The sequence below is a fragment of the Epinephelus lanceolatus genome, chromosome 23 (genome assembly GCF_041903045.1).
Source record: "Epinephelus lanceolatus isolate andai-2023 chromosome 23, ASM4190304v1, whole genome shotgun sequence".
NCBI classification, from domain to species: Eukaryota; Metazoa; Chordata; class Actinopteri; order Perciformes; family Serranidae; genus Epinephelus; species Epinephelus lanceolatus.
The window spans coordinates 25,096,352-25,111,179 of NC_135756.1; the positions used below are offsets into that span (position 1 = coordinate 25,096,352).

The 14,828-nt window shown below is 41.4% G+C and overlaps 1 protein-coding gene across 13 annotated transcripts in view; it reads right to left on the bottom strand.

Annotated features, from left to right (window-relative positions):
• cald1a (caldesmon 1a) overlaps nt 1-14,828 on the bottom strand; it is a 92,180-nt gene that overhangs the window by 20,396 nt on the left and 56,956 nt on the right. For 5 of the 13 annotated variants that reach the window (XR_013490382.1, XR_013490381.1, XM_078165115.1 and 2 more), the window contains exons 4-9: nt 11,094-11,514; nt 10,967-10,999; nt 10,671-10,871; nt 8,471-8,589; nt 5,283-5,550; nt 1,508-1,645 (exon numbers count right to left, since the gene is read on the bottom strand). Coding sequence is in view for 8 of the 13 variants with exons in the window: in XM_078165115.1 (XP_078021241.1) it covers nt 1,508-1,645; nt 5,283-5,550; nt 8,471-8,589; nt 10,671-10,871; nt 10,967-10,999; nt 11,094-11,514 (1,180 nt within the window). In the remaining 5 variants the exon portion in view is untranslated. The remainder of the gene's footprint in view (nt 1-1,507; nt 1,646-5,282; nt 5,551-8,470; nt 8,590-10,670; nt 10,872-10,966; nt 11,000-11,093; nt 11,515-14,828) is intronic. The other 8 variants (XR_013490385.1, XR_013490384.1, XM_078165117.1 and 5 more) reach the window with 3 other exon arrangements.

A 14,828-nucleotide genomic window follows, 5' to 3' on the forward strand; every position in this document is an offset into this window, starting at 1 on the left:
ACTGGACTGGATGCAAATACACACAGAAAAAATACGACCCAGGCAAAATGTTGTAGAGTGTTCTGAAGTATTGTAATGAAATATCTGGGTTCATGAGGAACTCTCTGATTAACTGACCACTCACTAAAGCCCTCCCTCGAGCGGCGATTGTCTAATCATAGCTTAGTAACTGTTACTAGGCATGGCAGGCCTGTCAAGCTTCAAATTTCAGCCCATGTTGAAGCTGTGCAGGAGGCTGTGATTAGAGCCATACTAGTAGTTTGGAGGGTCATGTCTTTTTGTGTTTGTCTGCTTTAGCATGTGCTGCAATCATTAGCATTTCTGGCTAAATAGCTAACTCCAGTAGTGACATAATGTTACGTCCAATGCAAAGAACATTTCACTTGCTAACTACATTAGCTTGTTGATAGATGCAAGCAAAAACTTTCTTTTTTCAGAATGTTTTTTTCTAATTTTTTTAAATTATTTATTTATTTATTTATTTTACTCCAATCCATGAAAACACTTGATTTTTTCTCCAGGATCGTTTTTCAATTTTTTTTGTTTTTCTATTTGTCTATGAAAAAAAAAAAAAAAAAGAAATACAAAAAACCCCCCAAAACCTTAAAAAAATTATTTTGAAAAAGAAAAATCACCTGTGTCCACAGAGGGAAAAAAAGCTTTGAAAAATTATCTAAAATAAAAAACAAAATAAAATTCACCTTTTTTCAAAGTGGAAAAACATTATAAAAATGTACAAAAGAAAGGGGATTAACTCTGTTTTGGAGCCAGCCTCAAGTGGCCATTCAATGAACTGCAGTTTTTGGCACTGGCTTTTTTTTTTTTCAGCCTCCGGAGGTTGTGGCTTGGTTTTCACAGATTTAAAAAAATAAAATTAAATTCAAAAAGAAAAAGAAAAATGATCCGGATACATTACATACAACAACAATAAATTAAATCTTAGAATAGTTACAATAAGAACATTCCCGATGTACTATTTTCCCGCTGGGTAGAAGCCCCTGGATGTCATAGTCAGTGCGTAAGGTAATGAACACTCTGTCCTATCTTTATTGGATTTGGGGAAATTTAGCAGCCAAACAGGGTTAAAATTAAAAAAAATTAAATCAAAATAAGAGTCTGAACATTTTCCTTATCAACCTTATAATACTTGATTTAACTTGCTCTGAATTACACTACAAGAGGAGTGTTGTTTCTTTATTTTCATGTCTTCTACACAGATAATCAACTGGTGAGGACTTTGCCTGGGACATGTACCTTCGGCTTCATGTCTTTTTACATGATATGTATGTTGTCATCAAGACTGAATCGTCTGAAATCAAGGACCCACTGTTTGAAAAAACTGCCGTTATCATTATTAGCTGCATAAGTGCCTTGCAAGAGCTAAATATATATCAATAACTATCAGTCACAGGGTTAGTTACCGGTCAGTTGGCAAATAAAACTGCACTGACACTCTGCTGTTGGACGCAGGGCAGAGGTGAAAGGTTAAAAGAAAAAGTGAACTGACCTTCAGAGAGGAGCCACGAGGGCTGACACACTTGAAGGGTCTGTCCTCTCCGTCCGTAGTGTCCTCCACCTTCTGCCTCTTCTCAGCTGCCTCTGCTCTCCTCCTTTCAATCTCCTCCTTCATCTTCCTCTTCTCCTCCTGAGAAAAGACACACGAGTTCAGAGTTTGGCAGATGCTTGATATCCTTGTCGTGTTTTATTTTGCAGCATCTTTGGGGCTGACAGGAGACTTTCTATTAATTTCACTGGAGCATGTACTGTAGGTGGCGCTCTGTTCTTGGACAGCCATGCAGGATATTGCTGCTCATGCTAACTGCCCATTTCTCTTGTATTTACTCTAAACAAACCTCTGTTGCTGCTGGAGACCTAACGTACGCTTCCTGTGCACAAGTTCCTGGGAACAAACTAACAGTGTTTGGAGCAGCAAATGCAGAATCATCCAAGCACAGTGTATAAGGTGAATGACTTTCACGTGGTGTATGGTTATTATACCGAACAGCGTAAGCATCCAACATGATAGACAACCAACAATCAGGAATGCAGCCGACCCAGACAATAGATATGTGCCACTTTCTAATTGATTTACTCACTTTATCTAATGAAGCAGGTCAAGAACAAATTCAATTACTCAGAGCAAATTCTTATTTACAGTGATCGCCTGCCTCAGGAAAAAAAGAAATTTTGGAAAGCTTGCAACATGCAGACTATCAACAGTTTTTTTAAAAAAACAATTAATGTATGAACCATTTGTACTGTATTCAGAAGAGGGCTGGTGCTTGGCAGTATATCAGCCCTCTCCAGCAGCCTTGTCTTGGTTAATTAGTCTCTCTGTATCTCTGGGCCATCTTTTAATTACAAACCAAAAGGCCTCATTAACATCACACAAGAGGAGAAGAACAGGGGCAGATAGCGAGAGACGGGCCGCCACATTCGGAGCCAAGATCAACAAAGAAGACCAGTCAGGGTAATAGTAAGAATGCAGGGCCTCGGAGCGAGCGGCTGAAAGGGAAAATGGACGACACAGCGTGGCTGAATACAGATGTGAACACATAGGAAGGGAGAGGTTATCACATTTGAGATACATAAGGATGAGGTTGTCATAAGAGCAGGAGGAAGAAATGACATGCATGAGTTATGCGTTGGGGACCCAAATAGCTTGAGTCGTGATAACAGTGAAGTATGGTGAGATAACGTCACTGCAGTGCTTGTATGAGCGTGATGCATGGAGTTCAGCTCACACAGGTGTAAAGGCTAAATCAACATCAAGTAGGGGTGTGAAAAATAAGGCAAGGGGACATGGGTTGTAAACTTTTAAGATATAACTAGAAGAAATGAGCAGAATAAATGAGACAAGTTTAAAGTCAAACTGAAACTAAAATAAATATTTGAGAAATAGGAACATATATCCTTGGCATGTGTTGACTTGTGTACTTGTTTGGCGAAAACTGTAATCTGTAGTGATAACCCACTGCATTTTTGGTTTGAACTGAGAGCAGTGGTGATACTTTGATTGGTCCAATAACTGTGTGGGCGGGCACTAACAATACCTGCATTATTTTAAATCCTACAGCAACACAGGCAATCAAACAGCTAGAGGGCTGACACTATTGGCCATTGCTTTTTTTCTGGTAGTCCCATCTGAGATTTGAGCACACCATACCTTACTCCCTTCGTAACTCTGCACATTACTCCATACCTTACTTTGTAAGTTACTCTGTATGTTCTGTATTTTTGACCCTTTACTCCATTCGTCCTCCATATGTAACTCCTCACATTACTCCACACTTAATGTGTTAGTCCGGACGTTACTCTGTATGTTATTCGGTACATTACTCCGTATGTTACACTGTATGTTACTCCGTGTGTTACTCCGTGTTACTCCGTACGTTTCTCCATGTGTTACTCCGTATGTTACTCTGTACGTTCTCAATTTGTGACCCTATATGTTACTCCGTTCGTCCTCGCTATGTTACTCCTCACTTTTCTCCACACTTTGTTACTCTGTACGTTGCTCTGTGTGTTACTCCATACGTTTCTCCGTGTTACTCTGTAAGTTACTCTATACGTTCTGTATTTGTGACCCTACATGTTACTCTGTTAGTCCTCGCTATGTTACTCCTCACTTTACTTCACACCTTGTGTTACTCTGTACATTATGCCGAATGTTACTCCGTACGTAACTCTGTGTGTTACTCCATACGTTTCTCCATATGTTACTCCGTACGTTACTCTGTACGTTACTCCATATGTTACTCGGTATGTTACTCCGTACGTAACTCTGTGTGTTACTCTGTGTGTTACTCTGTATGTTTTTCCATGTGTTACTCCGTATGTTACTCTGTACGTTACTCCGTATGCTACTCCATATGTTACTCCATACATTACTTTGTACGTTACGTATTTGTCATCCTGTACATTACTCCTTTCCTCCTCCATATGTTATTCCTCACATTACTCACCACGTTACTTTATGCATTACTCCGTACATTACTCTGTATGTTACTCCTAACAATCTGTATTTGTGACCCTGTGCATTACTCCCTTCGCAACTCCGCACATTACTCCATACCTTACTCCGTACGTATAGGGTCAAAAATAGAGAACGTACAGAGTGTTTGTCCTCCATATGTTTCTCCTCACATTACTCACCACATTACTTTATGCGTTACTCTGTAATGTACTCTGCATATCACTCAGTTTGTAACTCTGTTTGTGACTCCATTTGTACTCCGTATGTTACTGTATTTTTACTCCTCACTTAGTTCGGGATTCTATTTTCATTCTGTATGTCACTACAGGGGTACTTAGCAAGCTAAGTTAACTCGCTTCAGCTTCCGCCACAAAAGTGGGAGCTAGTTAGCTTAGCTTGCTAGGTTTCACTTTATAAGAAAAACACAAACTTAAGCCTTATCCACATGGGACTGGTATTAACTTGGAACATCTAGTAATTTGTAAAAAATGCAGAGGTCGCCTGTGTTCTCAACCCCGTGCAAATCTTTCATGTTGTTTGTCAAGTAAAAATTCCACTGCAAATCCCCTTCTGTATTTCCCTAAACACAGGGGACATGTCATAATATCAGTCTCCTGCTCATTGGCATCTCTGTGATTTGGGCTTTGTTTGTCTTTGCAAGTTTTTATGGATTTTTTTCTGCCTTTTCCTGATAGAGAATTACGGAGGCTGTGTTGGCAATCATCATTTAAAGTTCTGACAGAAGTTTGGGTACAAATTCTGGAGACATCTCGCTATGGCATCATATCCAGGGCATACTATCAGTAAATTCAAGTAAAATACTGATTTCACTCATCCTGTGGGAATACACCACATGAAGATGTCAATACTAGTCCAGTGCAAACAGGGCTTTAACTGCACGCTGTCATCAAATCAGTGATCAGGGCCAAGTGCTGCAGTTAGTAGCGCACCATGGAAGTTGACAGTAGATCCCCTAGTAACGCCCCCTCCCAGATGTCAGTCAAAAGCTGCCATGGGAAACGCCCACTCAGACAAGCTGTGATGTTTTTAATATGTGCGATAACATTTGTTTCTTCTGAAAAATGTGAAACTGTGCACAATACCTGCAGTATCATTGTAGTTTATATTCCCTTACACAAAAAAGAGAAGAATTAAAATTTTAGTTTGACTTCAACAAATCATCCAGAAGAAGCTGAATAAAAGGGAGACAGACGAGAAATGTAGACACACAGAGCTGACGGGATCAAACAGCATCCATAAAGTGACTGACTCCAAAAAATAAAAGACATCCCTCTCCCTTCCCTACCTCCTCTCTGGCTTTCCTCTCCGCCTCCTCCTGCTTCTTCTGCCTCTCCTCCTCCTCCAGCACCTTCCTCCTCTCCTCCCTCTTCCTCTTCAGCTCCTCCAGCTCGGCTTCGGCCTCCTGCTGCTTCTGCCTCATTCTCTCAAACTCCTCGCTCTCCGCGTCGTCACGGCGACGCTTCAGCTCCTCCAGCTTGCGCTCTGCCTCCAGGCGGGCAGCGTCGTCCTGGTCGTCACCCGCGGACACCTCGGGGGAACGCACACTGCCGCGACTGGGACAGACACACAAATACGGGTCAGAGCACACGTGCAGGTCACAACAGAAACAAAACCAGAGGAAGTAGGACACAAAGCTGGCTGACATTCAGGTAAACGCTTGACATTTGATACAGACTGAATATTTAAACATACAATTGAAGGATTTCTCTCTTTCATGGACAAGCATACACACACAGACAGACAAAAACAAACGTGCACACATACAAATACCAACAATCACCTTGGAAAAGATAATGTTACAGCACATCTCAAGTTTCATCCAGTGTTTCACGCTGGGGACTAACCGCAGGTGACCCATGTATAAAACACACCACTGCTCTGCTGCGGCTGACTGCTGAACACAAACAGCTTGTTTGCCTGAAAATCTGATTCAGACATGCTTTTCAATTATTCTGCAGATGCCTCAGGCAATACTTCCATGCTTTTATACCAGCGTGAGAGCCAAACAATAAATGTCAGACTGCAACATCAATAAGTTCCTGTCTGATTAAACTGCCCCCCGTTCAGCATATGCAAACACTCTGATGTGTTTCTAGAAACATGAAGATTTCTCCTCCATCAGTTTCATAGTAAGACCCAGACTGCAATAGTATGATTCAGAAAATGCAGTATAAAATTATTAGGTTTAGTTTCAATCATTTTTCTTATGGGAATATGTGTCTTTTCCTCACACTTCTGGACATCTTATCTTGGATAGCAGCTGTAAGCTTTGCTTGTTGTGTAGCTTGCACTTCCTAACTGACCTTTGTGTCAAGAACATTAGGTTGCTGCAGTGATTTTTTCACAACTGGTCAAGCATATACTGGTCTTCATACAGTCATAACTGACCCATCCTAAGTCCTCCTCTTAGTTAGGATGGACAAGCTTGACAAAAAGAAACATGATAATGCCAGTTCAGTTAAGCCGGGTGCCGCAGTGTTTATTAGTTTCTAGGAGTCATGCAATGTAGCGTCATGAAGTCGACAGCAAGGATTTCAGTTTACGATGTAATGATATATTCATGATGACGAAAGCAAAACAATGTGAGCCTCTGGGCTCAACAAAAAAGTTAGAAGTAGTAACTGAGGATGATGAGACTATCTGTCCACATTGCTCCTGCACTGCGTCCCCTAGGGGCAGCTGTGGCTCAGGAGGTAGAGTGGGTTGCCCGCTAATCGGAAGATCAGCGGTTTGATCCCCGGCTCTTCAGTCCACATATCGAACTATCCTTGGGCAAGATACTGAAATACCAAATTGCTCCTGATGGCTGAAGAAAAAATAAGGAGTGCTGCACTGGGTTAAGGCACTGTAGGTAATTGTCAAAAATCAGGTGCTCCTCAAGAATAGGGCAAATAGTCACATAAAGATACTAAACTACTGGCCAGCTCACTCAGTGTGAAAGTCCACGGTACAGGCAGGCAGTCCAAAAATGCATCTGAGGCACTCTGACTGTAGTTATAAATCCTTTATTGATTCACAAAAAAACCAACGTGCTTTGACTAGAGTCCTCATCAGGGTATAAATAATAAAGGTATATGTTCCTGCTGTTCCTGTAAGTTACCTCAGGGCAGCATGTAGCATTACAGAGATAATATAGACAAGGTAACATTAGCCTTATCTTTCCTAGCTAACAAAAATTAATTTATTTTTAAAATATGTCAACAACTTTTCTCTGTCCTTTTCCAAATCTCTTTAGTGTTACCAAAGAAATAAGAAGGAAGCAAACGTTGTTGATCTGACATTAGACTAACTCCTCTTGATATTAGCTATACATTAGCTAGCTAGTTAGCTAGCGTTTTGCTAACATTAGCTAACCGAAGCTGTGACTATTAATACAATGTTATGTTTCCATGAGGACTGTGACAGCCCCCAAGCCATATTTATTAAACGTCTTTAAAATTTGGTTTTCTATTCAACATTTTTAAGTAGCACATAGCATATAACAGGAAAAGTGAAATCTGTTGCATTGCAAGTTTGCTTAACTGTTATTGGAGCACAAAGCGAAAAGGGGCGGGACTTAGGAGGGGCTAATTGCCTAATATCAGCTTCACATAACAGTGTGCTATAGAGTGCCCCAGGAATGAGTCTAAAACCCAAAAAGGCTGTTAGCATGTTACCACTCACAGTTCCCTCGTCTCAAAGTCAATGGGTTTCTTGAATAGGTTTTTGGTTAGATGCCTGAAACAAGGCTTGCGGTTAACACAAGCTTAACTTAACGTTTTGCTCTGTGGCATAAAATTTGTCAGTTAATACTCCACTCGTGAACTGTGAAGCTTTGACATGTCTTAAAAAAGGTGGTTGCTAAAAACTGGCTAAATGAGACTACAGAATGTCAGCATGCCGAGGCACGCCGAACACAGCTTTACAGTCTTGTTATGGTGGTGGTGACAGACCATAGCGTACTTCGTTTATAGCCTAACATTAGCTTTCTACTTCAGATGATTGCATTTAGATTTCAATAATCATAAAAATGGTGTTCATTTGTGAAGATTATTTTGCTGAACAAAACATGTAAGTATCATAAACATTTGTTTGCCACAGAGCTTATTATCAGCAATAGACTAATCCAAAAAATTTCATAGGCATTTGGAAGAGGGAACCAGTGTGATGTCATCCCTCAGACACTCTCTTTCTTATAATGCTTTGCTGCAAATACTGGGGTAATTGAGGAATTGGACTTTCAGTATGTCACATATTATTGTCAAATTAGCGTCAAAGTAAAAGCAGCAGGCCTGTTTTTGAACAAAGTACTGCAGACAGCAGCAGTACTGAAAAAAATACTGTACACAGTTTTAACTGGCAACAAACTGGGACATGAACTTTGCTGAAAGCAGAGTTTCCTGAATAATTCATCAGTGCTGGCTATCCCCAATCTGGCCTCAGTCGAAACCACGCGGTCACTTGATGTGTGTGTGTGTTGTTGTGTCTGTGTACCTGGGGGTCCTCTCAGGTTTCCTGTGCTGTTTGGGAGCTGCTTCCTCCTCCTCGTGCAGTCCTCCGTTCTGCTTCCTCTGCTCCTCCCTCTCCTCCCTGGCCCAGCCTCTCTCATTCACCTGCACGGAAACAACCACGGGGGACAAAGTGAGCAAAGATGCGATTGGTGTGTCAGCTGGATGGGCGGAGTCTTTTCGTGTGACACTGCGGGAGGCTGAACGAAAGCACACCCCAAACAAAACAACACAACACATCACACAACACAGCGTCCACTCCAGAATTACTACTGACACGGGATTATCTAACATGTGATCATCAGGGGAGTGACTCTGTTTTCTATCTCTGACATCATCGAAAACAGCATTCAAGTTTTATGAATTATAATCATTATGTGTCCAAGCCAAACATGTACACTGCCAGTCGAGCTTTCAAAGCACCATATATTATTAACCTGCAGCACAGAGGGTACATTTGTCTTACTGTTGATGCTATCTAGCAGTCATTTTTACAGAAATACTTCACCCACAAAATCATTAATTGTGCATTGATAACACACCTCATGTTATCTTGAATAGATGACTAAAATTTGTGGATGAATAATCCAAAAACTGACAAAATTCGTGATGAATTGAAGTCATAGGGGTCCACAAATAATTTTCTCAGATTTTAAATTCTGTGTCTACCACGGAGTCATGCAAGAAAAGCAAAATTTTCTTCACTTATTTTACGTAACACAGGGTGAGTTATTGATATACAAATGATCATTTTGTGGTTGAAGTATTCCTTTAAAATTATATAGGCCGCCTGCCTATAGCAGCTTCAGCACATCTGTCTTTTATATAGCACTTTCTTTACGGCATGCAAGCCTGCTCATTAATATGTACTTTACTAGGTTTTTGCAACAATCTGAGATTTAGCAAGCAAACTTTGGGTTAAAGCAGAGACAAAAAATCCCTCTATTATTACTCAAGGGAACAAGAAATGTCACTAGAAATGCATCTTAACAGGGAAAGTGCCAAGACACATGAAGCACTTTTGAGCTTGTTGTTTACACCATCAAAGGCATCTTGAAACTAAGAGGTGCTCTTGTCAAAAGAGGTCAGACAGACCTACGCTGACTATAAAATGAAATGCTTTGGTCAAGAGGGTGTTTTGTTTGTCTATGTAGAGAGGGCTACACAGGAATCCAAGTCACTTCAGCTGTGTAGAGGAGCGTTTTGGAGGCTTGGCTCATGGTTGCATGATAAATTGGGAAGCATTTATTGAGGCATTCAACAATTCACAATTTTGCTCGGGCTTTAAAAACATACTTGTGTAGACAAATTTGAGATTTTATTTTCAAATTTTAGGGGTTCTAAAAAAGCCAATCCTGGCCTGGTTTAAAACATTTGACTGGAAATATACACATGATACATTGGCTCAGTGATCTCCTTAAACTGTCCCCTTACGGTAAACACATGTATTATTTTAAATAACATCTTCTGCAGAGAGTTTTTGGAGTGGAGTCAGTGGAATAAGTGTTGCTGCTCGCACAGCTGAGGTGGAAGACATGCAGACAAACACTGTGACCACTAAAACGTAGGCTCAGTAACCGCCAGTTGGTGCAAGCCACACTGTGACGACACGGGGTGTCTGGGTAATTTCAGCGTCTGGCTCCAATATAAATCACTAAGTCAACAAGATAGCCTTATTAAGAGAACGTTTTTGTGGTTTAATCTGGAATGATTTCTGTTTACACGTCTCCTTAAAAGTCCCAGTGAAATGAAAAATACATGTTCCTAGTTTTAATCGTGTGTCTCTGTGTTAATTGATCATATATCTCTTGTTATGTGCCAAATATATGTCAAAAAATCAGTTTCAGAAGTGCTTTAAAATCCCTGTTTTTTCAAATGGTTGACGACTTATGCTGCACTAGAGGGCGTTTACTAAAGTTCATCCAATCAAATGAGACTCTGGTCGACTTGCTCGCCGCACCAGTCATATAAGCCCGCACTTCATTGTGGATTGTAGTAGCTGACAGAGCAATAACTGTACAGCGATCAAATATTCTGTTTCACCGGAAATACCTCAGAAGCTGAAGATGCTCTAACTTCCGTTTCACAGGGACTTTAAAGGTGCATAAAGACGCTGAAATTAGCCAGAGGTATTTTTCGTGCTGTGCATGACACCTCTACTGAAAATCTTACCACGTGAGCGATACCTCATTTTCCTGAGAATGCAGTATTTCAGCTACCTCATTGTCCTCTTCAGTGTCATTTATGAGAGTCATAGACTTTGATGAATAATCTACATAACCATCCTCAGGTACCTCCTCTGACGCTACTGCATCCTCCTCAGCCTCTGACTTGGCCTGGTTTGAAATCTCACTGACTACTGACTGTGTTTCATCTTCAGCGAGCTCCTATGAAAAAGGTTTATAAAAGCAGTTCTTTGAAGGAAAGATCAGTGATTGAGTCGAGGATGTGCATCAAGAAGCCAATAAATCAATCACCATACCTTGTTCTGAGTTTTAGGTTCTTCTGTTGATTCCTACAGAAACAAGCATCACATTTGCACGGACTGTCAGCTACAAAAATACAATAAATGACTAAAATAAACGAATAAGATCGAACAGGCGACTCACCTGTTCTCTCAAATTAGACCTTCTTGGTTTGTCCTCCATCACCTCCTCTTTCTGCCCTTCATCTACACCCTCATCTTCTTCTTCTCCCCCCTCAGGAGCAGCCTCTTCTTCCTCCCTCGGCTCCTCTTGCTCCTTCTCCTCTCTCCTCGAGCTGTATGTCTCTGTCTTCACCTCTTCGTCCTCATTGTCTCGGTAACGGCCCCTGCGCCAGGAGGATGGCCTCTCCTCTTCTGCGTTGTTCTTCTCCGTGGCGACACTGTCGTTGGCACCGTCCAGCTCCTTTTGTCTTTCCAACGCCTCCTTCATGCGTCTCTGCCGTCTCTCTTCGCGTTTGGCCATGCGATCCAGCAGGGCCTGCTCGTCGTCGTCTCCACCGCCGCCCCCTCCGTAAGAGCTGCTCACAGACACTGTCTCTGTCAGGCTGGGAGGAGAGAGAGGAGACAAGCATTTCACTGTGTGGTCCTCCGTTAATGAGGGAGAAGCCTCGAGGTCAGAGCAGCAGACGTCAGCTGTTAAACTGAATGCACAATATTATCTCCTGTTAACAATGAGATGCCCTTGATCAAAGCCTGTAAGTGTCATAGTTGTTTAGTTGCTAGGGACTTGTTGTGGCGTTAATGTTGAGCAGTTGTCAGGTTTGGGTGTGAGTAATGTGCAGGTGATACTGAAGTAGCATTAGCATGTTGCTATGACAAGGTCAAAACAGCAAAGAAGCAGTGCTAAACTGACTCACTTGGGACTAAATCTCTGACCTGGCAAACAATGGAAAATGACAGACAGGACAAAATTCCCAAAAGTCAACAAAAGCATGGCTACAAAATATTGAGCATAGCTTTAGTTCAGACAGGACAAGATGTCAAGCTCAACTCACATCCCAGCTACATCAGCTGATCTCAAATAGTCAAATCAACTGATGGAGCAGCTGACTGATGGAAGGGAGTCAGCTGATAGAACACATGATTCCTTTCTATGCAACCAATCGGCAAATCTCAGGGCGCCCTATTTAAACTACTCTGGCCTGCCTACTGTTTGCAGCCCGCCTCCACTCCAGCTCCTCCTTTTCATGCTGTGTCTGACTTATCAATGTCATTTCTGTTTGTCATTGATGCTGACTCTGTTCGGTTCCGGGGGGGTCTTTGCTGCTGCTCTCCCTGCCTTAGGCTTTCCATGTAGGCTCATGGAAGGGCAGAGAAGTGTGCTCTCTCTGCCTCAGGCTTTCATTGTATGCGCGTGGAAGGGCAGAGAGGTGTGCTCTCCTTGCCTTAGGCTCTCCTTGTATGCACATGGGAGGGCAGGGAAGTTTGCTCTCGCTGCTTCAGGTTTCCTCGTATGCACTTGGAAGGGCAGAGAGGTGTGCTCTCTCTGCCTTAGGCTTTCTGTGTAAGCCTAGGAAAGGCAGAGAGGCCCCAGAACTGAGCCATACCGCCACATATAATACTGCAAATGGAAATAAAGTTTTCTTTTACAAAAGAGGTCCTGACAGAAATATTGTTTTTGTCATAATCCTCACCATGTCAACGTGTGCGATATTTTATTTTTTTTTTTTTAATTTTATATACTTTATTAATCCCCGAGGGGAAATTCAATTTTTCACTCTGTTTGTCAATTACACACAGGTCCGAACACACACATGCACAAACTGGACCTATACATGCACTAAGTGGAGAGATGTCAGAGTGGGCTGCCCATGATAGGCGCTCTGAGCGGTTGGGGGGTTCGGTGCCTTGCTCAGGGGCACCTCACCAGTGCCCAGGAGGTGAACTGGCACCTCTCCAGCTACCAGTCCACGCTCCATATTTTGGTCCAGACGGGGACTTGAACAGGCGACCCTCCAGTTCCCAACCCAAGTCCCTATGGACTGAGCTACTGCCGCCCCAAAACACATTGCAAAAGACTGCTATTTGAATATATAGTAGTAACAATGTATTAAATTACATATTAAATTACATTCTGTCTATAGGCACTATTTTGTCTGATACACATATGCCATTAAGTTTCTGACCAATCAGAAAATCTGTCTGATTCTGTCTGATTGTGCACGCAGACTGTGCGCATATGCGGGTGAGGTCTACTAGACTGCATGGTTGAAGAAGGAGAGTGTGACAAGATGAGCGCAGGCGAAATAAAGCTGGCTAAAACCTGTAAAGCCTACATTTGTGATAAGAGAAAGTGTCTATAAAGGTATACTATGCAGGATTGTCGGTTTCGCCAGCGAAAGTGAAAGTAAAAGTAAACCTTAGATTCACTCTGATTTGGTGTTTGGCCTTGCTAGATTTGAATTTTTTGGCGCTGTGTCTCCTGGATGCCTGCTGCTTACAGCGTGGCACCTGGTCGCTACCTTTTCATAAAGCCCCAACATCACAGAACACAGAAAACCAGAAGAAAATAAGAAAATACAGGCAGGGTGTCTGCAGAAAAATACACCACTATGCACCTATAATGGGTCATAAGTGAGTACGAGTCTATGTATGAGTATACGTCTATATATTGTTTTTAGGAAAATCCTGAATTGCTTATACTTAAGTTATTGTTTTGGACATTCAAGGCGACCATCCAGATGCTTTGAGATGTTTTTCAGTTAGTTGAAAGAGAGCATTAGTAGAAAACTGTATTTAAAATTTAATGCTCATTCCTTTTGTTATTGGTGCCTTTCATGTTCGGTTCAATGTTTAATTTGTTCAATAAAAGCCTGTTGGAACAAGCAATTTGTTGTATTTTAGCAATATTCTGAAAACAGCTGAATTGATTACACTTTAATATCCGTTTATTTATCATTAGTATAACCATTGTCACAACATTAAACCACATTATTGCATATTTTCCTTATAGCACTCAAACGTTTGGGACCTGATCAATTGCATGACTGAGACTTACACTGGCCACTAATATAATAAAAGAGCATAAATGCTCAAGCAAACCTCAGAACTGCAAGAAAAACAAAATTAAAGTCTTTGAATGGAAATCAAAGTTTACAGAGAGCGGCTGCCATATTATTGTCAGCTCTTTAGCCAGTTTGTGGAGAATGCTGACAATTGGCTATATTGACTGGTTTTCACCACAGATATTCTTAAAAATAAACAATTGGTCAGGCCTTAAAATAAACAGAAAATCAGTGAATTTCTGCTGGATTCCAGGTTTGCAGTTACATTTTCATTCTTGACCCAGTAGCTCTTCTGTATACAAAACATACAAGAGGATAAAGCAGGGAATAAAGTCAATATGATTTATATTCATATATTATATTTAAGTTTACTTCAAAATGGACTGAACGTCCAACTGACCAGCTACATGGCTAAAAACTATATAGGTCTACAGTATTTATTATACATCTCTTTAAATCCACCAGCTACCAACTGTACATGCATCCACCTCACTCCAAATAGCCTGACTCATAATATTCTGACCTAAGAGTCTGGCAAACATTATCCTTGCATCGACACAATCGACAATAGCTAGTCAACACTGGGTCCAGTCTCAGCATCCCCCTCCACAATCCCCTTGTTGTTTGACCAGCCCAGGATGTATCTCTGAGCTCATAGAGGGGAAAATTCATGTCCACAAAGCGGTGTCTGTGCTGCTAGATGTCAGAGCAACCCACCACTTCCACTGCAGCCAAGGCGATTGATCTCATAGCCTCAAAAAAAAAAAAAAAAAGCATAGAAACAGATATTTAGCTGCTTTGTTCATATGGCAGTCTTTCTGATGGATGGGTACAAGATCATGTGTTGGTTATCG